At 30.5% G+C, this 20,593-nt stretch overlaps 3 protein-coding genes across 3 annotated transcripts; all 3 read right to left on the bottom strand.

The window, feature by feature from the left end:
- Nucleotides 1–362: 362 nt before the first annotated feature.
- Nucleotides 363–5,467, bottom strand: LOC105190385 (uncharacterized). The gene is made up of 10 exons (XM_019844731.2): nucleotides 5,399–5,467; nucleotides 5,082–5,312; nucleotides 4,898–5,007; nucleotides 4,493–4,811; nucleotides 4,155–4,315; nucleotides 3,924–4,039; nucleotides 3,752–3,825; nucleotides 2,296–2,368; nucleotides 1,905–2,086; nucleotides 363–1,780 (listed from the first exon to the last, which is right to left on the bottom strand). Exons 1-10 carry the CDS (start codon nucleotides 5,425–5,427, stop codon nucleotides 574–576), a joined length of 2,502 nt encoding a protein of 833 aa, XP_019700290.1. The 5' UTR covers nucleotides 5,428–5,467; the 3' UTR covers nucleotides 363–573.
- Nucleotides 5,468–6,692: 1,225 nt separating this feature from the next.
- mRpL3 (mitochondrial ribosomal protein L3) lies at nucleotides 6,693–8,731 on the bottom strand. Its single transcript, XM_011153125.3, has 7 exons — nucleotides 8,536–8,731; nucleotides 8,288–8,378; nucleotides 7,890–8,129; nucleotides 7,667–7,798; nucleotides 7,427–7,587; nucleotides 7,138–7,327; nucleotides 6,693–6,947 (listed from the first exon to the last, which is right to left on the bottom strand). The coding sequence occupies exons 1-7, from the start codon at nucleotides 8,595–8,597 to the stop codon at nucleotides 6,708–6,710; spliced, it is 1,116 nt and encodes a 371-aa protein (XP_011151427.1). The 5' UTR covers nucleotides 8,598–8,731; the 3' UTR covers nucleotides 6,693–6,707.
- Nucleotides 8,732–10,163: 1,432 nt separating this feature from the next.
- On the bottom strand, nucleotides 10,164–20,177 carry Set2 (SET domain containing 2). The gene is made up of 16 exons (XM_011153126.3): nucleotides 19,640–20,177; nucleotides 18,759–19,057; nucleotides 18,403–18,538; nucleotides 16,120–17,933; nucleotides 15,239–15,889; nucleotides 15,010–15,129; nucleotides 14,760–14,888; nucleotides 14,420–14,621; nucleotides 14,199–14,296; nucleotides 13,908–14,073; nucleotides 13,160–13,817; nucleotides 13,014–13,071; nucleotides 12,280–12,641; nucleotides 11,382–12,151; nucleotides 10,818–11,153; nucleotides 10,164–10,711 (listed from the first exon to the last, which is right to left on the bottom strand). Exons 4-16 carry the CDS (start codon nucleotides 17,907–17,909, stop codon nucleotides 10,556–10,558), a joined length of 5,496 nt encoding a protein of 1,831 aa, XP_011151428.1. The 5' UTR covers nucleotides 17,910–17,933; nucleotides 18,403–18,538; nucleotides 18,759–19,057; nucleotides 19,640–20,177; the 3' UTR covers nucleotides 10,164–10,555.
- Nucleotides 20,178–20,593: the final 416 nt, after the last annotated feature.

The following is a 20,593-nucleotide window of genomic DNA, read 5'->3' as shown; positions in this document are numbered from 1 at the left end:
ATTGCGATAATAATTGGGGTTATTTTACACGTTCTCATACCAGAGGAAAATAAAATATGAATGATAAATTTCAGATGACATGTACAATTGTGTCGAACATAGTAATTAAACATTACATTTATTATAATTTGTACATTGAATATAATACTAAACGCATATGTCTTCTAATTTGAAATTCGATACTTTTGGTATATGAGTTTTAATTTTATAATATATGTATCATTGATTTAATATATATTAAATGTTATTCGCATAAAAATATATTTTTTGTGGTATTTAGGAACCCACATATATATTTTATATGTTGTGTGTACTTATTTGTGTACAACACAAATTTGTAAACTAGATTTTTTTCAGTCTTATTCAGCTTATAAATAAATCATTTATTGTATATAATAGCAACAGGTAACACAATATAATAACATAATGGAATCCCCTTTATCTGAGCCTTATACCAATACTTCATAACATAAAATCATATTTGCTTTTTTAATAAAGTAATACTTTAACATTTCAATAATTGGCGTACATCCAATAGATATCTTTGAATCGAAATACACATGCTATTTATATTCATATGAAAGCACAGCCTAGAATCAAAAACATTATTGCAATTGGGAAAATGACATATGCTCCCATTCGTGGGCGGCATGTAGAAATTAGCATACTAATATCATCCGTTTCATCGTGTTCTATACCATCTTTAGTCGGTATTTCAACAATCACCCTATCTGGCGATAACACATTTAATGAAAATGAGCATTCGGTTTGATTAATACATGACTTGGTTACATTCTCGTATTGAAAAGTTGGCTTATATATATCAAAGAGTGCATAAATATCATTGGACACGATGTCGTTATCGCTATAGAAAATATAATAATAATAACCGTTATCTTCAATGTGATGACTTGTTTGTGTATGTTTACCACTAAGTAAATAGCTAATATCAATACATTGATTGGAAGGTTCAAACTCGTGTGCTAACAATATCGATTCACCATAACAATTGAATAAGCCATACTCAAAACTAGAAACGGATGATACGTCGTTAGATTCAGATATATTTTTATCGGCATTGCCACCATGTCTGATGCCTTGATCTAATAATGACGGTGGCTTTATGAGTTCTCGATTTCTTTTAAATCTTTTAATATTTAGTATGTTATCTTCCACTTCTGTCGCCCGTTTATATATATCTTTCTCATTTTCTGAATGTGAATATAGTATCTGTTCCAATTTCTTTATACGCATTTTTCTAGACTGATCTTGAGTATTTTCCATATTGTTTCTTATTCCTATTATTTTCCTTGTTCTTCTTCGTTCATTTTTCTTGTTCTTCCTCGTGTTACGTTGTCTATTTATAGTATGTCTCACTTCTCTAGTGTTGTTCGTTACTGCCGCTCGATAATAGTCTCTATATTTGTGAACATAAGAAGCTGCCTTGTTGTATAACAACTGTAAATTTCTTTCGTCTGTTGAAACTATTGAACTTGCGTTGTGAACCTGTGTGCTATTATCTGTTATAAAATTTCTCTCCAGAAAATTCTTAGAATTCACATTTGCATGTGATTGCGTATCACTGGTATTATACATTTTAACAGGTTCAGGTATTTCATTGGAATCAATCTCTTGCGCATTTGACTCATATATTATTTTAACTTGTTTATTGGCACCTGGCATAAAAAGTGCTTGTTCTTTCTCATTGTTGTGTTCTAACAAGCCACAGGTTTGTAAATTCTTCTCTCCTTTCACCACTAATATAGAAGCTCCTTCAAATCTAAATGAATATTATTTTTGTATAAATACATTGTATTCATAAATAAATGAAATAAGAAAATATATTTGCAGATTGCAAATTTAACATATTACAATAATTCATTTATATTTCTTATTTTGCTTACCTTGAGCACACAGAAAGTACTACAGTCGCACCTTTTAGTAGGTAAAATCCCCAATATTCTAATGTATCATCTGGTAAATTCATACTTTTTTTCAATCTTATATGTTTTCGATACGACGTTACTTCTGGTCGTTGTGACATTTGAAAAGCATTGAAAGTACCATTCATCCGTATAGTATGTTCCTATAAAAATAATGGTTTAATGTTGTATAATTAAGACATTATTGATATTAATAATACAATATATTCTATTAATTTTATATAATATTATACACTAATTCATACGTTAATTAATATTTTATTTATCTTATGGATGATACAGAACTTTTTAATATTATTTGATATCAAATATATTGTAGCAATAATGATAAAATTAAATTGTTTCTTCTTACTGAACAGAATATAGATGAAACTCCATCATTGATTTCCATGATATCAGATTCTGTTACAGCATATGCAACATCTGCATAGAGACTATGCCGTAGATACAGAGGGATTATTAAAAGCGTAATTGGTAAGAGAACTATCATTGTGCAGAAAAATAATATTCTTCTGATACCGTGCATTTTTACTACGTCTACAGAAAATGTAATGTTAGGGAAAAATTATCGATGTTAGTTGGAACATGTATATAACTAAGCAGAAATTATATGTACAAAATATGTTCTATATACTTAACAAAGCTGATATACTATGATACTACTTAGAAGATATTAGTCTAATGTAAATATGTACGGATCTTCGAATACTAATATACTACTGAATGTTATTTTAAATAAAAAATAAAAAGCATTTTTACATCCAGATATATCAAAATGTTGAAAAATATGTTACATTAACATATATATGTAGAGAATATGTATAAGATGCATCTAAAAGATTATTATATTAAAATTAACGTAATATGTAATGTATTAAATATAATTTATAAAAAAATGATAATTTCTTTCTCATCTACTCTAATTTGTAATGTATATTTTTTGCATATTGTATTTGATAAATATTTTAGAGGTTATGTCTCAATCTTTAAAAATACTCCAATTTAAGCTTTTATTATATTTACAAATATCACAAATTGCAATTCACAATCTTAACATACGTAAAAAAGATAACATATATTGTTCAAACGATATACCTACTTATAAGTACAAAATAAAAATAGTATATATATATTTTTTTAAACACATTATATATTTTTCTTTTTCCGGAAGAAATAATTACATGTTTCTACGAAGTCGTTATTCAAAAAATCCCATAACTCTATGATGTTTTAATCATATGTTAATTACATTTGTTAAACGCTAATATAACGAGGTTAAGCGTTAATAAGTCTACAGATAAAAACTGAGCTTTATCCACTTCTAGGTAAACATTGGAAAATTTGATAAGGGAATTACATGATTTGGACTCCACTGTTATCATATGTGACTATCTGTTATCATATCTGTTGCTATGATATACAAATGATATATCAATGAGATATAATATTGTCTCTATTATATTAATTGCATATGCAAAATATCGGTAATTTATATATAAACAATACGAATATATTTGTGTAACTACTTAAAAAAAAAACTACATGTGTGTATGTGTATATACATTTATATTAAAATCAAAAATCACTCTAGTATATTAGAATTGTTTTTTTATTTTGATATTTTGCATAAAAAGAAAAATATATATTCTTTTATTTATTCTTATTTTTCTTTTTATGCAAAATATAAAAATATATATATACTCTGTGCATAACTTACTCTTTTGCAACAAAAGAGACAATTGCTATAAACATAGCATGTATTTGTACTTTAAAAAGTAATATTGGCTATCGATTTATAGTAATTGTCCTTTGTAGCAGTGTGAAGCTCAGATATATCAATCTGATTAAATATGATTTTCCCAAATAAAGTATTCTCATGAATCTAAAACAAAATGAATATGATATAAATGTTATGTATATTTCTATTATTCTTTTTAAATCATTCATATAGATGTAGTTTACAAAAATATATTTTATTACTTTTAATATTTTGCTTGCATTAAATCTATCTTTATGCGCTTGCTTATCATCTTTAAATGATGTATTCATTACAGTCATGTGCAACTTTATTCTTTCATATTCCTTTTCTTTCAAACCTATATAAAATTAGTTATTAGTTATTTAAATATAATAAACAATATATTAGTATATTTTCATAAGTATATGCTTTACAAAATTATATTTAAATTCTATGTGACAAATATTATTTACCTATGTCTACAAAGTAATCAGCAACTTTATCAACAAGTTCTTGTAATTTTTCATTATGGGTAACTTGTACAAATAAAATTTTAACCTCAGTAGGATCATCATTCATACATGCAACCCCTTGCAAATGTATATTTAGTGGACCTGCTTTCTCAAGGATAGGGCTGTAAAAGATTATGCAATTTAAGAATTTTTTAAAATATTACTGCTCATATAAAATACTTGTTATAATTTTGCATAATATGATACAAATGTTATATCTGCATTAAATTAGATATATGCTATATTTAATTGAAAATATGGATATTATTATTCATAAGTCAAAACATGTGTTATCTTACTCTATGATATTTTCTTTACAATTCATAAGAGCATCAATTGCTTGCTTTTTCTCATTATCATCAAGTAATTTGAGCATTCCAATGGTAAGATGCAACTTAGATGGATTTTGGAATAATGATTCATCAATATTATATACAGTATTTCCATATTTCTCCAATATATCATTTTTAAAAGATAGATATTTATCAATTATCTTCTCTGTATTTAATGGTATTGATAAAAAATGTGTATAATGTATTTTTTTTCTTGAAGCTTCCACTAATAAATCAATTCTATGTCTTGCTGATGCTATAGCTTTACGATTCTGTGCAGTAATAACTATAAACACACAATATTAAAAAATTACAAATTATGTTAAAAATTCTAGTTAAATTATTCTTAGCAATATATAGAATTATTTTTACCAATGTTTCCATCTTGTTTTTTCTTTGGTACATTTATAGATGTTTTTGTCTCGACTTCTAATTTTTTAAGTGTCATGCCTTTTGTACCAATTATATGTGAATAGAAAACTCTAAAGTAAGAGTAATGCAATTAGCTAATAATCTATATTTTGTTTAATTTTGACTATTAAAAAAGATGTTTTACTTTGGCACATAGAAACTATGTTTAAAACATGTATCATGCGCTATTATTTCTATATCACTTTGAATTTCTTCATCTGAACAAATTGATTCGTTATCCTCCATGTATGGGGCTGATGTATGAATGCTTTTCCGGATACTGTTTTCATAAAATCTGTAGCATCTTCCATTAACCCAAATTAATTCTGGCTCTAATATATCCATTATATAAAACGCATATTTTATATAGGAATTCCTAAAATTTTCATTACTTAATTAATTTACATCAATAATTGTCACATTATTACTTAAAACAACTTTTAAACCAAAATAATACCTAACCTATTTAATGCTTTTAATATATGGTACATTCTATACTTGCTTCTATGTTGATTTATTTACCTGTAAAACTCATAGAACAGTTAATTTATGATATATTTTTCTTCTTTCAACTAACTTTTATTATTAACGTCAACGAGATTAATTAAATAAATCCTTCCCTCCTGATGAATTTTTATCATTAACTACATGCAAGAAAACAAGATTCCAAACCATTTCCGAGAATGCGCAATAGTTCAAAATAGCGTCTGCTCTTTGACCAGAATTTATAGATATTGGGTGCATTCAGTACTACAACCGCTCACTGAGCGCTAAGTGAGCTCTTGCATCTGATTGGTGTATATTTTTAAATCTAAAGGAATATACCAATCAAATGTAAAAGCTCATTGAGCGCTCAGTGAGCGGTTGTAGTACTGAATGCACCCATGGCTTCTTCTATGCTTATTAAAAATATTCAAATCAAAGAATAAGTTACGGTAGCTACGTGAAATATTGTTATTAATTTATATACATTCTCTATTTAGTTTGCAGAAAAAATGCTATTGTGTATTGAAAACACTACACTAGTTGCACATTTTATAACAAAACAAAAAAATGTGAAACTTTTTTAGATTTGCAAAAGAAGCCTTTATTCATCAATAATAGCTTGATGTTTGTCAAAGGACAGAAATAAATATAAAAATTATTATGATACATTTGTTCGTTTGCATATATATAAAATATATGCGTATATACTCATACATGAAAATAATGTTTTTATCTTATTTTTATTTTTATCTTTATTTTTGGGCATTTTCTATTTTCTATCTATTGTTATTTATCTTATCTTATCTTATTTTCTATCTATAGCTTATTTCGAGAGCTTTTCAAAATATTGTAATAAAATATTTTTTCATTAAGTACTTTCTAAGTTATAAGACTCATTTATAATGATATTGATTACTAAATAACTAATTACTAAATAAAAAAGTCAATTGACTACTCTTTGCTAGCATAATTGTAAACATTCTATAAGGAGCCGGATAACGGAAACTCGACAAACTTCAACCATCAGTCGATAGTTTTATTTCGATCTAATGATAATTTATATTATATATAAGACATAATATATATTACACAATATTAAAAAATCGAATGTGCTTGCAGTATATCCTTGTGTTCTCTCTCTCTCTCTCTCTCTCTCTCTCCCCCTTTCCCCCCTTTTTTTACGTAACGTATATTTATAAACTAACGAGGTGAAAATATAACCAAGACGAAATACTTCTTGATATTTAAAATTACACATCTTTTATTTAACAATATATAAAGACAATTAAGATTTTTTTTTTATTTCTAATGAGGGATCCATGAATGCATGTACTTTATCTGCATATAGTTCCTCTGGAAACAATTCCTTGTCCATATTTGGTAAATATGTGGGAAAATAGGGTGCCGTTTTGGATTTTTTCAGAGGAAGTATCGTATCATAGATATAACAATAATTGTTGGTTTCACCTGGTATATTATGTCCTTTGACCCACAATACATTATACTTTGTATTAATCCGTAGGATCTGTGAAATGTCAGAATAAAGACGAAATAATTATCTTTGTGTTTAAATATAAAGAAAACTTCTAAATTGCGCGAATTAAACTTTTCTATTGTAGATTTTCTTTGGAAGGTAACTTTTTATATATTTTCTATCTGATATATGTGTATATATATATATATATATATATATATGCACATGTACACCATCTTACCTCTACACCTTTTAGAATGCGCCATCTATTACCCATATGTCCAGGCATCTTAGTGCCAGGCATAACACGGGCCTTTTGGCCACCTGACCCAATATTTCCAGGCCTTCGATGAGTTTTGGTTACACCATGAGTGGCAGGCATCCCTTTAAAGCCCCATCTTTTCATAACCCCTTGGAATCCACGATCTATCCTAATGGATTCACATGTTTTACATTAATCTAATCTCCTTTCACTAAGATTTCACTTATGGTATCATTATGTGATAGATAATAGTAAAAAAATTATTTACGTCTTCCCACGAATATCCACAACTTCTCCTGGCTTAAAATGTGTAGCAAATAAAGGAGTCCCTGGTTGTAATGCTGCTTCTGGGGATATTATAAATCTTCTCAGTACAAGCTTTGGCATAACTCCTGAATCCTTGAATATACCACTATATTCTTTAGTGACCTATAGGAAGAAATAATCATTAATAAATTTGCTTATAAGCCAGTAAAGAAAAATGTGTGAAATGTAATTTTTTAATTACTAATTGTGGGTTTATATTTCCTGCGCCTACTACAAGACATCCGAGTCTACGTTTGATCTGTATTGGCTTTTTACCTATTACAGGGTAAAATTCTTCGGGTGGTATATATTTTACTACTTCATTATCGACCACCTGTAAATAAAAATATAGAATAACAGGATAAAGAAAGTTCAAAATATTGATAACAATACCATTTGTTGAGAATCAAATCTCCTGTGTTCACCTGAAGTAATGTCGAATAAACTTTTGTTCCATCCTTTAGCCATAATGGGTAAACTCCTATTTTTTTGGCAATCAGACCAGTGCGTTTCAGACCAGGCTTCCATTTTGTAATTGGTTCTATTGGATCTAATTTCAAAGGGGAAAGATTCATCCCAAGATCTGCATGAGGTAGACCATATTTATCTTGAATGACTTCTTGAAGAAACTCTTTATTATCCTCTGTTAGCTGCTCCTCATATCGCTACACAAAAAAATTAAGTGCCGAATGTAACACACATTTATGATATAATTTCAATAGTTATTTATAGGTAACATTTGATGTATATGTTCATACATTAATAATACTTTGTACTTATATATTGTTAAAAAGTATTATATATACTAGTTATATATACATACCACACGTTGTGGTTTTGGCAGCCATTCTGGATGACGGTATTTAGGTATCCCAATTCGTTTACTTCGACTTGGGATAAACATCATATCGGTACTAAAAATTGAGAGAAACAGGTTTTCATAAGCATTCTGTGAGTCCAATCGTTTTAATTTTTCTGAATATATCGTGTTTTGCATTTTTTCTCATGCTAACACCATATCTGCTCGTGCAAAATAAAATACTTGTTATGGATTGACAATAAACGTCATACCTTTGTTTTAAGCATTTATGAAAAAGTTGGAAACTGCTAATCGTTTTTAGAAATGACGTCATTTTAAATATATTAATTTCACACTGCTTCCTGTTAAATTTTCCTTATTTGTCTTTTAATTTTATACAATACAGTAAATAACTTAACCCCAACTTTCAGTTCAGTTCAGTTCAGTTCATTCATTTATTCAATAGATGGCTGTGGACTGGAAAACCCCAGACTAACGCCAACCCCCAATTCAATTCAGTTCAATATGAGTGCGTTCACGACACTCAATATAGGCCGCGTTCATTAGACTCAACAGTTGGACAACATTACTAGATTTTCTACTGAATCTCGCTTCTGATTGGTAAATACTTCTGGGTCTATGAAAAATCTAAAAGAATGCTCCAATCACAGACAATAATCACTAAGGCCCAGTTCCACAACTTGCTTTAAACGGAGTTTAAAGCAAGTTATGGAACTGGACCTTAGCCAAGGAAGTTCTGAGAGATCCGGAGGTAATTAAAGAACAATGATAATACCGAATATTTTAGCTATGCTAAAGATAACACAAACATTAATTTTGTAATATTAGATATAAAGATGGGTAGATTTTTTATCACCTATTATTTCGATAATTGATTAGCTGATCAATTATGGAACATATCTAAAGCCAGCGGCACACAGTGCTTGTTTTCGTGCTAGATGAAAATACTGCGTTTTGATTGGTGTATTTCCATCCATCTTCGGAAATATAGCAATCAGAATGCAGTATTTTCACCTAGCAAACAATCCAACACGAAAACAAGCACCGTGTACCGCTGGCTTAAGTTAGTTTAAGGCATACCAACCTTATAACTGAATCAAAACCAATTTCAGAACAGGCCTAACCCCTTTGCTCACAAGATAAGGCACGTCACCGTATTTTGTGTGCAAGGGAAAGTTTAAGCCACTTATATGGCTCTTTCTTATCAAAAATCTTAACTTTTTACTAGATTAATCATTTTTTAAGGATATACATCTCCTCTACATACTTATGCATTATGATTATTTATTAAAGAATTGACACTATGCAAAATATCCATGAATCCTTTTCCAAACTTCAATAAATAAATATACAAGCTTTCTAATAACACATTAAATCTTAAAAAAAAATTCTAAAAAGTTAAAGTTTTTCTTACGACTCCTATGATGAAATATACTTTTACTATATAATTTTATATATCTTGTCCACTATATATTAACTTACCTAAAAATCATATTCTGCAATTATATATATATATATATAGAGTACGATCAACTTTAAAATTCCGATAAAGTATATAAATGGGCTGAATTAAAAAAAGCATCATGATTGATAAATAATAATTACTATAATAAACATATAGTTCTTTTTATTTGATATCTTACATTGCTTTCATTTCGAAGATCACGCATCACAGAATCAATTTTTGTACCATGTATAGACAAAATATGTTGATAATATAAAGTTAAATTTATAAATGCAAGATTTACCCTTCAGCTTTGTTTGGTTTTTTGTAAATATTATACAAGCCAATAAGCACATACAACAGCAACTTAGTGTGAAGCAGTTAAAAATTTATGTATAATCTAATATTTACAAAATAATCATTTCGTAATATTATATAAATAAATATTGGCTGAATATTTATACTATAAGATGAATATTGAAAAAGGTAGGTCAAGTAGTATCTTAAACAACTATCCAAGTATGTATTTTACACTGTATTGGCATATAAGTTACAATATTTATAAAAGGTACAACATGCATAGTCAGCATGTAAATGAATGTGTATTCAAATATACACATAAAGTTATGGGAAATTAAAAATTTTCTAATTTATTAACCGCTAAATCATGAAAACGCTTATCACGCATATACAAACTTGCCTATTTTACAATAATGCAGTTATAAATGTGTATTATCTACATACGAGCATTACCTAAATATATGTCATAATAGACAAAGTAAAGAGCCCGTGCAATAAATAACAATTTCGTTTTATAAATTACACAGCTAATCTTCATCTGTACCTTTCTGATACACTGCGCCGAATTTACTCATGTACTTACGTACAAAGTCTTTTGCTTTGTGCTTAACGTTTTCATTACATTGTAATTCATCGACACTTTTACAATGTTTTAATTCCTTTGCAAGTACAAAATGTGTTAGCTGTAACAGAATACACACAGGACGTATTAAATAGATAGAAGGAAAAATAAAACCAATCGATATTGTCGTAAGTCAAATTTGTTGTACTAAAGTAAAATCGATATACCTTTCTAGCTAGATGCTTAAAATCTTCAGTATTAGTTATTCTACCTTGTTTGCAATCATTCTTTCTATATGGATTTAAAAAGTGCACCATTACATTAGCCATATTTATTCTAAATGTATCCTTGATTTTCCTTTCAGACATAGGAGACATTTCGGCTGATGTTGACTGCAACTTGCTCAATCCATGTCGCGAATGTGATTTCGATTTATTACTTCGTCGATGTTTCCTTAACTTCTCAACATGATCTTTCAGTTTTGCTCTCTCTTTCTGCCGCCGTAATTTTTCTTTTATTTCTTTATAAACTTTGTGGTCGATACGATCTTCTTCCCTACGTGGCTGTAATGTAAACGACAAAGACATTGCTCAAAATTACAGGAAATGAAATAAAAATCTTCAACTATTGTATTAATATCAAAAAATTTTTAACATCATACACAAAATATACAAAAGAAATTTCCTTTTAATTTATCTTGTGTGTGTGTGTGTTTGTATGTGTCTCTTTTAATTTATTAATATTAATGTATATATAACATAACTAAACTCTTAAAATAAATATATACTCACACTAATAATTCTTTCTTGTACCAGCCCCTCTCTTCTTTTCTTAGGCTCGGTAAACGGCAGTGAACTTCCAGTCAGATTGTGACCACTTAACTTTTTAGACATATTTGGCCTAGATGTGCTCGAAGGGCTTTCTGTTGAAACATTGCTTGTCTCCATATCGTCATTCCTTTGATCCTCGGTATGGTCATCATCGAGATCTTCATCATCTTCATTCGACGAGCTAGATTCTTCACTAGATTCCGAAGTAGACGAGGAGTCTGGTTGTACCCCAATATGATCAGGTGGTGGAGGTAGCCATTGCGATATTCTTTCCTTCACATGGTAATAATATGTTCTACCTCTGCTGTCTGTTGCACTCTTCCATTTCGGTGGTAAATCTATTGGGGGAACCTCAGGTTGCGACGGTCGATTTTCCGCAGATGTAAATTGATCAGCAGGCTTCTCGAGGTGATTATAAAGAGGTGTTTGAATTGATATAGGAGGTGTCCCACCGTGAACAGACACTAAACTATTCGGAACAGGTAGTTGTCCTTCGGAATATGGTTGTGGGTGTGATATCAAAGAATAGGAGGATGATGTTTGACTGAACACAGTTGTCTGACTTAATGAATAAGCTACTGATGGCACACCAGGCGAAATGCCACTTGTAATGCCGGACGATATATCAGTTGTCATTGATGATGGTAGTACATGAGAAGTCTGCCCTATTATATTAGTAGATTGAGGGCCTACATATATAGGAGTACACTGTTGCGTTACTTCTCCTCCTTCTATATAAAAAAAAAATATATATATACATCACTCTGTATCAAAATACTTCTAATAGATATAGATCTAATAGATCAGTAAAACATTTAAAAAGTCAATATACTTATATAAAACATATTTGCATATTTACCTTGAGTGGAATAATGCTGCCATTGTCCTAATGACGGATTATAAAAAACAGGATAACCAGTTTGAGGATCAACCATGGCAGTGGTATGGGGGTCTATACCCAATGCCAAACATCTGTTTTCGTGTTCTTGCCACGATTCTTGTTGTTGACGACGTTGCCTTTCCTCTTCTTCTTTTGCGACTTGTAGTGCAAATAATTGCCTACGCTCATATTTTGTCATGCGTGGTATAGGAACTAAGCTACTTCGTTCTTCTACTCTTTTTTCTTTTACTCTATTGTGTTCAGTTTCTGGAGATTCTCGTCCTCGTCTTCTGTCACCGCGTTTCTCCATTTCGCTTCGAGTATATCTATCAGATCTATGCCTAAAAATTTATGAAATCAATATAGTTTGATTCGAGATGCCACAAATACCTTAGACATATTCGTACACATTGTTCTCTACATCTCTATAAAAAAAAAAAAAAAAAAAAAAAAAAAAAAAAAAATAACAATAAGTTCGCAAGCTTTAGCCTCTGAAATATTTAATGCTTGATTTAAAAAGCATTACTTTACAATAGATGTTTGAATTGTATATTTTTTGTGTAATTCCGTATAATTATAATTTTTTTAATTAATGTTTATGTTTATTAAACATTTAATCTTATATATAGTAAAACAAATTTTGATTTCATTATTTCAGCTGATACGACAACACACTATATAGTACTAAATATTAAGTACACAAGAATACATACCTATCATAAGATGTTCCTCTCTTATCTTCTTTCTCCAGTTCTTCTCTATACCCGCGATCTATAAAAAATTAAAATAATTATAAATTAATATTAATATCTTTTGACTTTACACATACTATTTATCTTTTGTTAAAATCAACACCAACCTGCTTCTCTTTCATGTTCTTTCATTTGCTCAATCCTTTCTTTTTTTGGTATTCTGAAAACTTCTTTAAGATTGGACCACTCGGCAAGAAGACTAGAAGCTAAATCGGGAATAAGAGCTTGTTCAGGAGTTTCTAATTTAATTTCGTTAACTGCCAAACAATTTTCAATGTTGTTATTGCGTTTATCTGGAATGTCGTGCAAGTGCTCAGGGCTTTTCTTTTCGTTGCTGTCAGAATTGCTGCTCAAGTCTTCGCAAATTGTCTTTGATTTAACCTGATCATCTTCTGGAGAATCGGCATTTGGAGAAAGATATAACCCTTTCGCCCATTTCTCAACTACACCATATATCTTACTATCCATTAACATCGTCTTGTTGGGTATTGGCAGTGTATTTAGAGTTTTCAACACTTCTAAGCGAAACTGTTGAGCTTCTTCTGTGTCATTCGTTGCGATATCCATAACATAACTCCATATTAAACGTAAACCGTGATAATCCAGAAATAATCTTCGACACGGTTGTACGCCACTTTGTATAAGACGTAGCAAACGCGTTCTGTGTTCTAATTCTCTGCTACGAACCATTAATCTGCTTAATGTTAATGTGTGCGCACGGTTCTTCAAACCACCTGAGCACAGTTTATCTATTTCTTCTTCCAACTAAAGTAAAATATAAAAAGATAAAATAATATATAAAATACAACTAGCATATAATATAAATAATATTATTATCCATTGCACAATGCTCACATCTTCATCCTCCATATAATCAGCAGGTTTCTTCTCTTCTTTCTTCTTCTTTGTATCCTTTTCGCGTTTCTCCTTCTTTTCAATCTTCTCCTTCTCCTCTTCAGGTGTTTCACCTATCCAACCTCGACAATTCGGTGCTTCACAATAACATTTTTGAGCTTCTTTCCTAATATTTAAATAAATAAAGTCAATTAGAGATAAAAGTTAGTATAGACTTATGTGTCGTATGCAAGTAAACAAATATCTCTGTATTATAATTATTAATATAAAATATATGTTCAGAAAGTATACCCATAACGTTGGAAATGGTAATCAAATGTTATTTCTTCACCAGCAGCTATGAATTTTTTATTAAAAAATCCTATTCGTAATTCCCCATTTACTGTCCACTACAAATAATTGATCAATACAATACCATTATATATTTGAACGTATCAAAAACTATTGTCATTTACATTTGAACGTATCAAAAATTATTTTAAATTAATATACAACATACTGCAAACACCTACCTTTTGTGTTTCGGCATTTGGATCACAACTATGATTGATGAATCTGGACACATTACCTTTCATAGTAGCATCTATAATCTGGTCAGATTTTAGTGCCATGAAATAGTAATGTCTGTTTTTATCTTTAGAATATTCTTTTGCCCTACGTCTAAAATCTTTCGGATCTACAACCTCACCCACATATTCCATTATAAATTCGCCTCTGTAATCGTAAAAATAACATGAAGATAAGAAACTTCGTTTTTTATATTCGATTTTCATTTTATCAAAATCACCCCATATCTTTCATCAAAATATTTTAAAATTTTCTTTTATCAAAGTATCTTAAGATTTTTCTTACGCCATTATATCAACGATAGCACGTAATCCAAAACCCTTTTTCTCTGTGCGGAACACTTCACACTTAGCGTATTCACAATTTTGAAATCTTTTATTTGTACATCTGTCCCCTACTACACATCTAGGTCCACTATAATAAAAACGAGGAACATTATTCCTATTCTTTACTTCAACACCTCTCTTATACGATCTACAAATACAAATTATAGAATACTGAGTTCATGTTTTACATTATGAAAATGGATATTTACCATTCTATCATGAGGAGTCTATTAAGGCAATCTTCTCCACAACCAAGTTCTCCTCTCTCAATTTCTTCTTCAGTTAAGAAACAGTCACACACCATTCTCTTAGTTTCCTTATTTGTATATCTAACAAACATTACAAATATGTAACATTTTACACATATAAAATAATTGTCTATGGAGAACATCATTAATATATTAGTTCTTAACTCTATTTACTATTAATTTCAATTACCTTTCAGTAAGATACAAATTTTCACGTAAATGCTCAAACTGACTCAGTCTTTCTTCCATTTCTCTATCCTCTGTTCCAAGAACCATTGGCAATGGAATCTTTGCTCCAATAGCTTTTAGATTTTGTGCAATTGTTGAAGCAATAGAAACATTATTAGATGTTAATAACGTATCTTTGACTTGTTCTGTTTCTACACTAGTTTTTATATTTGTGCTGATAATGTTATGCTTTGATTCTGAAGATGTAGATTCTCCTGTATTAACAGATGTAGAACGTCCTAATTCAGATAAAGGTGCAACAGATGATCCAAGCATTGATACAGAACTAGTAAGATATCCAAAGCTTGCACTAGAACTTCCCATTTCCAGCTCACTCGATCTTCGCCAGCGAGATTTTACTTTAACTGGCTTTGAAGAATCAGAATCATATCCTGTGGTATTATAACTAGTACTTAATGGAGCTAAAGTATCAAGCGACGTCGATATCTTGTTAGAACTATTTTCCTTATCACATTGCGCTTCGGAGTTATCTACTTTTATTTCCTGAGTAATTGCAGGATTTATATTGTTAACTACTTTTTCTTTTTCTTGCTGAAGAGTTACTTTTGAAGTGTCTATGTTAGGCTTTGTAACCAAGCCACGTCCACGTGATCTAAAAATAAGTTAATTTTTTTTACATTAAACTTTTTATTTTAAAATTTAGAAGATTATTTATCCATAAATTACATTATATTTAATGCAATATGAGCCAACCAATAACATACCAATATAATATTTCTACTCATTAATGCAAAATCTCATTGAAATATAATAACAAAATAATTTAAATATTTATTCTATAATTTGTTTGTATGTAAGTTAAAATGTAAGTTAAATATATACCTTTGTTTCATTAATCCAATAGACCGAATTCTACTACTTCGTCTTACACCCGAACTATTTGAGCCACTTTCAGAACCTGTTGTATCAGTGCTTCCACTACGACTTCTGAATTCAACTCTTTTGTCAATATCATTTGCATTGTTTGTTATATTTTTTACATCAAGTTCCCGAGTTTTACAATTAGTTAGTGACAAAAGTGTGTCGTTACTATTTTCACTGCTGCTGCATAGCTTCATATCTTCATTATCAACTTTGTTATCCCCTTCACTGTCTTGAAATTCATCAATAATTTCTAAATGTTCCATGTTCTTCTGCTGATGTGTATTTTTCTTATCCTGTATGATTCTCGATTTCAATGAAATTTGATCTGTACATTGTATTTTATCATTGTAAGAATCAGATTTTAAAATATCTTGTTCTTCATTTTTCATTATATTATTGGGCTCCATAGCATTTGAAAATATGTCTGTAATGTGAGAGCTAACAGAATTATTTGGATGATGTAATTGTTCCATTTTATCTAATATCGACGAACTGCTTTCTTCATCAATATTTACTGGTGACAATTTTTCTATAGTTAAAGGAGTTTGTACTGGAGAGTCAATATTTTCCACACTAGAAAGATCATTCACCAATTTTTGTATTTCCTTTGAACATTCACTTATCTGCATATCTGCCAATTTGTTATCCAATTTGGAAACTGTGTCTTCCTTTGACAAATCTTTATACACATTTTTTGTTTGTAAGTCTTTGCTTTCCCACTTGCAGTTATCTTCTAATAACTCATTACTGGAGCCAGAATAATCATTAACAGAACATATTTGAACTTTATCAGATATTGATTCTGAAATTTCCTTTCTTATTTTGTCGTAAATTGTTTTACCACTCTTTTGTTTTCTATTAAACTTATCTTCTAATACTGTTTTCTTTTTATTAACATATGGTTTGTTTACACTGGGATCTGTAATGTTACAATTTTCACTGCTTGAAATCACTGATTCGTTTGTTTGCATCATTGATATGGAATTTTCTGGTGCACTGGTACACATACTATTAACACTTCTTTGAATAGCACAATACTCATCATTTGAAACATTCTCAGATTTAGATGCCATTACCATAGACTTAGTACCATCCTCATTTTGTATCACAGTAAATTCCACAAAATCCTTGTCTTCCAGATTAGGTTCATTCACAAGCAGTACTTGTTCAACCATAACATTATCTTGCGGCAAATTAGCACCATCTTCTTCCACATCCATTTCTTCACAAATTATTGTTTCCTCTATGACATCTTCTGACCACACTTCCATCTCTGTTGATATTGGTGCAGATAAGGATTCATTACTTGGATTTGTGTTACCAACTACAACTTGTCGTACATCCTCTGGGCTAAGTTTCTCAGATTTAGCAATTATGTTATCTGTGTCATCTTGGCTATCGCTGTCTCCTGCATCTCGTTTGCATTGAGAAGCATCATATATAGTATTCTCATCATTTATAGTTACACTGTTATTAGAAGTGTCTTTATGTTTATTATGCTTCTTCTGCAAATTTTGATTCTTCCTTGATGAAACTTGACTTCCACTAGTAGATTTGGAATCTACTTGATCTTCATTAGTAGATTTAGAATCGTCGAAATTATTTAAGTAAGATGTCTGTGAAATCTCTCCATTTTTCTTTTCTTCCATCTGCTTCTTGGCTATTTGTCTACTAGATTTACGTACAGGTACATATCTATGAGATGATTTTACAGATGCTTTAACTTCAGTTTTACGTTTGCGTGCCATTTTGATTCCATATATACTCTCAGTCTGGAATAAATGAAATTAGAATACAATTTATTGTATTCAAGAAATGGTTATTAAAACAAGAAATATAATACATTCATTTTTTTATATAAAATACATGTGACAAAATATGATTTTTATATACATATGTCTGTAACATACAATAATATATTTGTATTAAAACATATTCTGTCATCATAAACTATACAACTTAATTAAAGTATAGAAAATAAAGAGAGAATACAAAATATGAAATAACCTTTATCAAATTAATTAAAAATTTCATTGGAAAGTAACAATTCATGTGATATTTAAGCATATTATATCAATTCCTATGAAATCTATTAATCTTTCAGATAAATAACATATTATAAGCAAACTTCCCATCAAAATTGATAGTTTTTGCAAAGCTGGAAGATCTCTATGTATTGCATACGCTTTGTACACCTACTTATTAAGTAAACAGTAATAAGAATAATCACAGCTTACTCACCGTATGTTTCTAAAACTGTACTCTGCGATTCTAAGATAATATTCATTATTCGAGATATTCAACATGCATTCCCAAATAAACACTGTCTTGTAGTCCTCCAATTTATCGACATATCCACGATTGAACAACGTATTTGCTAGAACATTGATACAACTAGGCTGAGAAAATTCTGCGAATCTGGGAGCTACCGAAAAATTTGGTTTCGACGAAGCACAATCGCACAATGCACATCGATCGAGCTCTCTCCCGTTGATCAGAATACACATTTAACACACTCTCAGCAATGCTGGATAAAATCACTGAACGTTTGGTCACGTTTTAGCACTCAATCGGAAACTCGTTGATCTTGTACCTACTCGGTGATCTCGTGGCTTCCAGTTAATTCTTGCGCTGGCTCGTAATTCTCATCCAACGTGCATGAATCGCGCCGAAGAGAGATCCATCATTAATATGTACGAAGAACTCGTGTATGGAAATGTATACCGTCGATATACATTTCAGACGTATATACTATCACCACCCAGACCCAGCATCGCCTCGTCTCTCGTCTTGTAACTGGCTATGTTGCAAATGAAATAGCAGCGCTATCAACGACGTGCGGTGGAAGCGTCGGGTGAGCTCTCGTCTCTCGTAACTGCAAAGACGCTATGACACGCTGCAAATATCACGAAACACCATAGTTATTATTATATCGTATCGTACTGTACGTAGCAGCCAAGGAGCAGTAAAGGATTAAATTTGCACACTTGTACAGCTAATTGTAACGTCGACAATGTAACTGTTCGCAATAATGAATGTCGATAAGAACGATCGTGCCAAGATTCTGTTTTGAGCGTGACTGTAGTCTACAACTGACAATACAGAACCATCAGCGCTCTCACGTTTGTCCACGTATTAATCCTCAACATTTGTACTCTCATGCCATGTATCAGAAAATACGACATCGGATTTTACTCAGCAAGAATGAGTGTTTCTGTTTCAGAGCTGTCTATTTCCGACTAATAGCGGTACAAAGCGACTCCACGGGTAAACTCCACGTTGTCAACGGAGCACACGACTCCGATTCTCGAGGAAATTAAGCGGAAGAAAATCATCATCCGGTTTATGCACATCCGTCTAACAAAAGTGAGAGAAACTATCGATCATTCTTATTTATAGATACAATGATAATACAAGATACGGCGTAAGGACCTCATTTGAGTTGAGGGTATCATCGCACATATATGAAGAGACAGACCTGTCTTTACTACGACCGTGTCGAGATCGTGTTCGGCCGGACAACAGTTCTCCTTCTTCTTCTTGTGTTCATGTCATGTTCTTACAGATATACATCTCCTTTGAAACACAGTATCACATTTTCCGCATATACTATTCTATTCTTTCACTCTTTTATGAATATGCTATTCTAGTTTCCACGAAAACTCTTAACTCTGATAAATAACCAAGCTGTCTCGAAATCCTCTCCGACGGACAATATTTACTCAACTGCAATGATAACAATCGGATATGATTGGTCTTGTCGTTGTGACTCCAGAGTATAGGAAGTGACAATGCTAGGGAATAGTGCATGAGTCACATGGTGACCAATCGTCTACTTCTCCTACCGGAAATAGTTACGTTGCTTTTTTCAGTGACTTTAAGAACGGCCGAAGATCGTTCGTCCATGTCACATGACGATTAAAATTATATATTAGGGGAGTGCAAAGTTTTGATATGAAAACTCCAAAAATGTAACTGATTCAGTTTATGAAGGCACTTCCAAACATATATCTTTGATATGTATAATATATCAAAGATAACAAAATATAATGGTGATTATTCGGTGGAATGAGAGAGAGAGAGAGAGAGAGAGAGAGAGAGAGGAGAGAGAGAGAGAGAGAGAGAGAGAGAGAGAGAGAGAGAGAGAGAGAGAGAGAGAGAGAGAGAGAGAGAGAGAGAGAAGAAAGAATAGATCATTTTTAATTAAATCATTTAATGCACACAAACATATTTTTTTACCAGATCAATCCATTAAAATTTTTGCACTCACCAAATATAAAACTTTTACTGCTCATGCAATATTGTAATATCTTTCAATAATTTGATTAAATACATATGGCTGAGAATAAATGTGTTAAGGTTTAATCAATTAAATATATTGTATATATATATATATATGTAATATATCATGCCCATTTGTCTTGTTCTTGAA

This window comes from Harpegnathos saltator, unplaced genomic scaffold (genome assembly GCF_003227715.2).
Source record: "Harpegnathos saltator strain DR-91 unplaced genomic scaffold, Hsal_v8.6 scaffold688, whole genome shotgun sequence".
Lineage (NCBI taxonomy): Eukaryota > Metazoa > Arthropoda > Insecta > Hymenoptera > Formicidae > Harpegnathos > Harpegnathos saltator.
This window is presented reverse-complemented; position numbering and strand designations above follow the sequence as displayed.

Coding starts and splice junctions, on each gene's coding strand:
- LOC105190385 (XM_019844731.2), bottom strand. CDS start 5,427: ATGTACCATATATTAAAAGCATTAAATAG. Junction 2,369..3,751: donor GAGCTTCACACTGCTACAAA/GGACAATTACTA, acceptor TAGTCTCTATGC/AGATGTTGCATATGCTGTAA. Junction 1,781..1,904: donor GTACTTTCTGTGTGCTCAAG/GTAAGCAAAATA, acceptor ATATTCATTTAG/ATTTGAAGGAGCTTCTATAT.
- Set2 (XM_011153126.3), bottom strand. CDS start 17,909: ATGGCACGCAAACGTAAAACTGAAGTTAAAGCATCTGTAAAATCATCT. Junction 14,622..14,759: donor GCTATCGTTGATATAATGGC/GTAAGAAAAATC, acceptor TTACGATTACAG/AGGCGAATTTATAATGGAAT. Junction 14,074..14,198: donor TACCATTTCCAACGTTATGG/GTATACTTTCTG, acceptor TTTAAATATTAG/GAAAGAAGCTCAAAAATGTT.
- mRpL3 (XM_011153125.3), bottom strand. CDS start 8,597: ATGACGTCATTTCTAAAAACGATTAGCAGTTTCCAACTTTTTCATAAA. Junction 8,379..8,535: donor CATAAATGCTTAAAACAAAG/GTATGACGTTTA, acceptor CTCAATTTTTAG/TACCGATATGATGTTTATCC. Junction 8,130..8,287: donor TGCCAAAACCACAACGTGTG/GTATGTATATAT, acceptor TTTTTTGTGTAG/CGATATGAGGAGCAGCTAAC.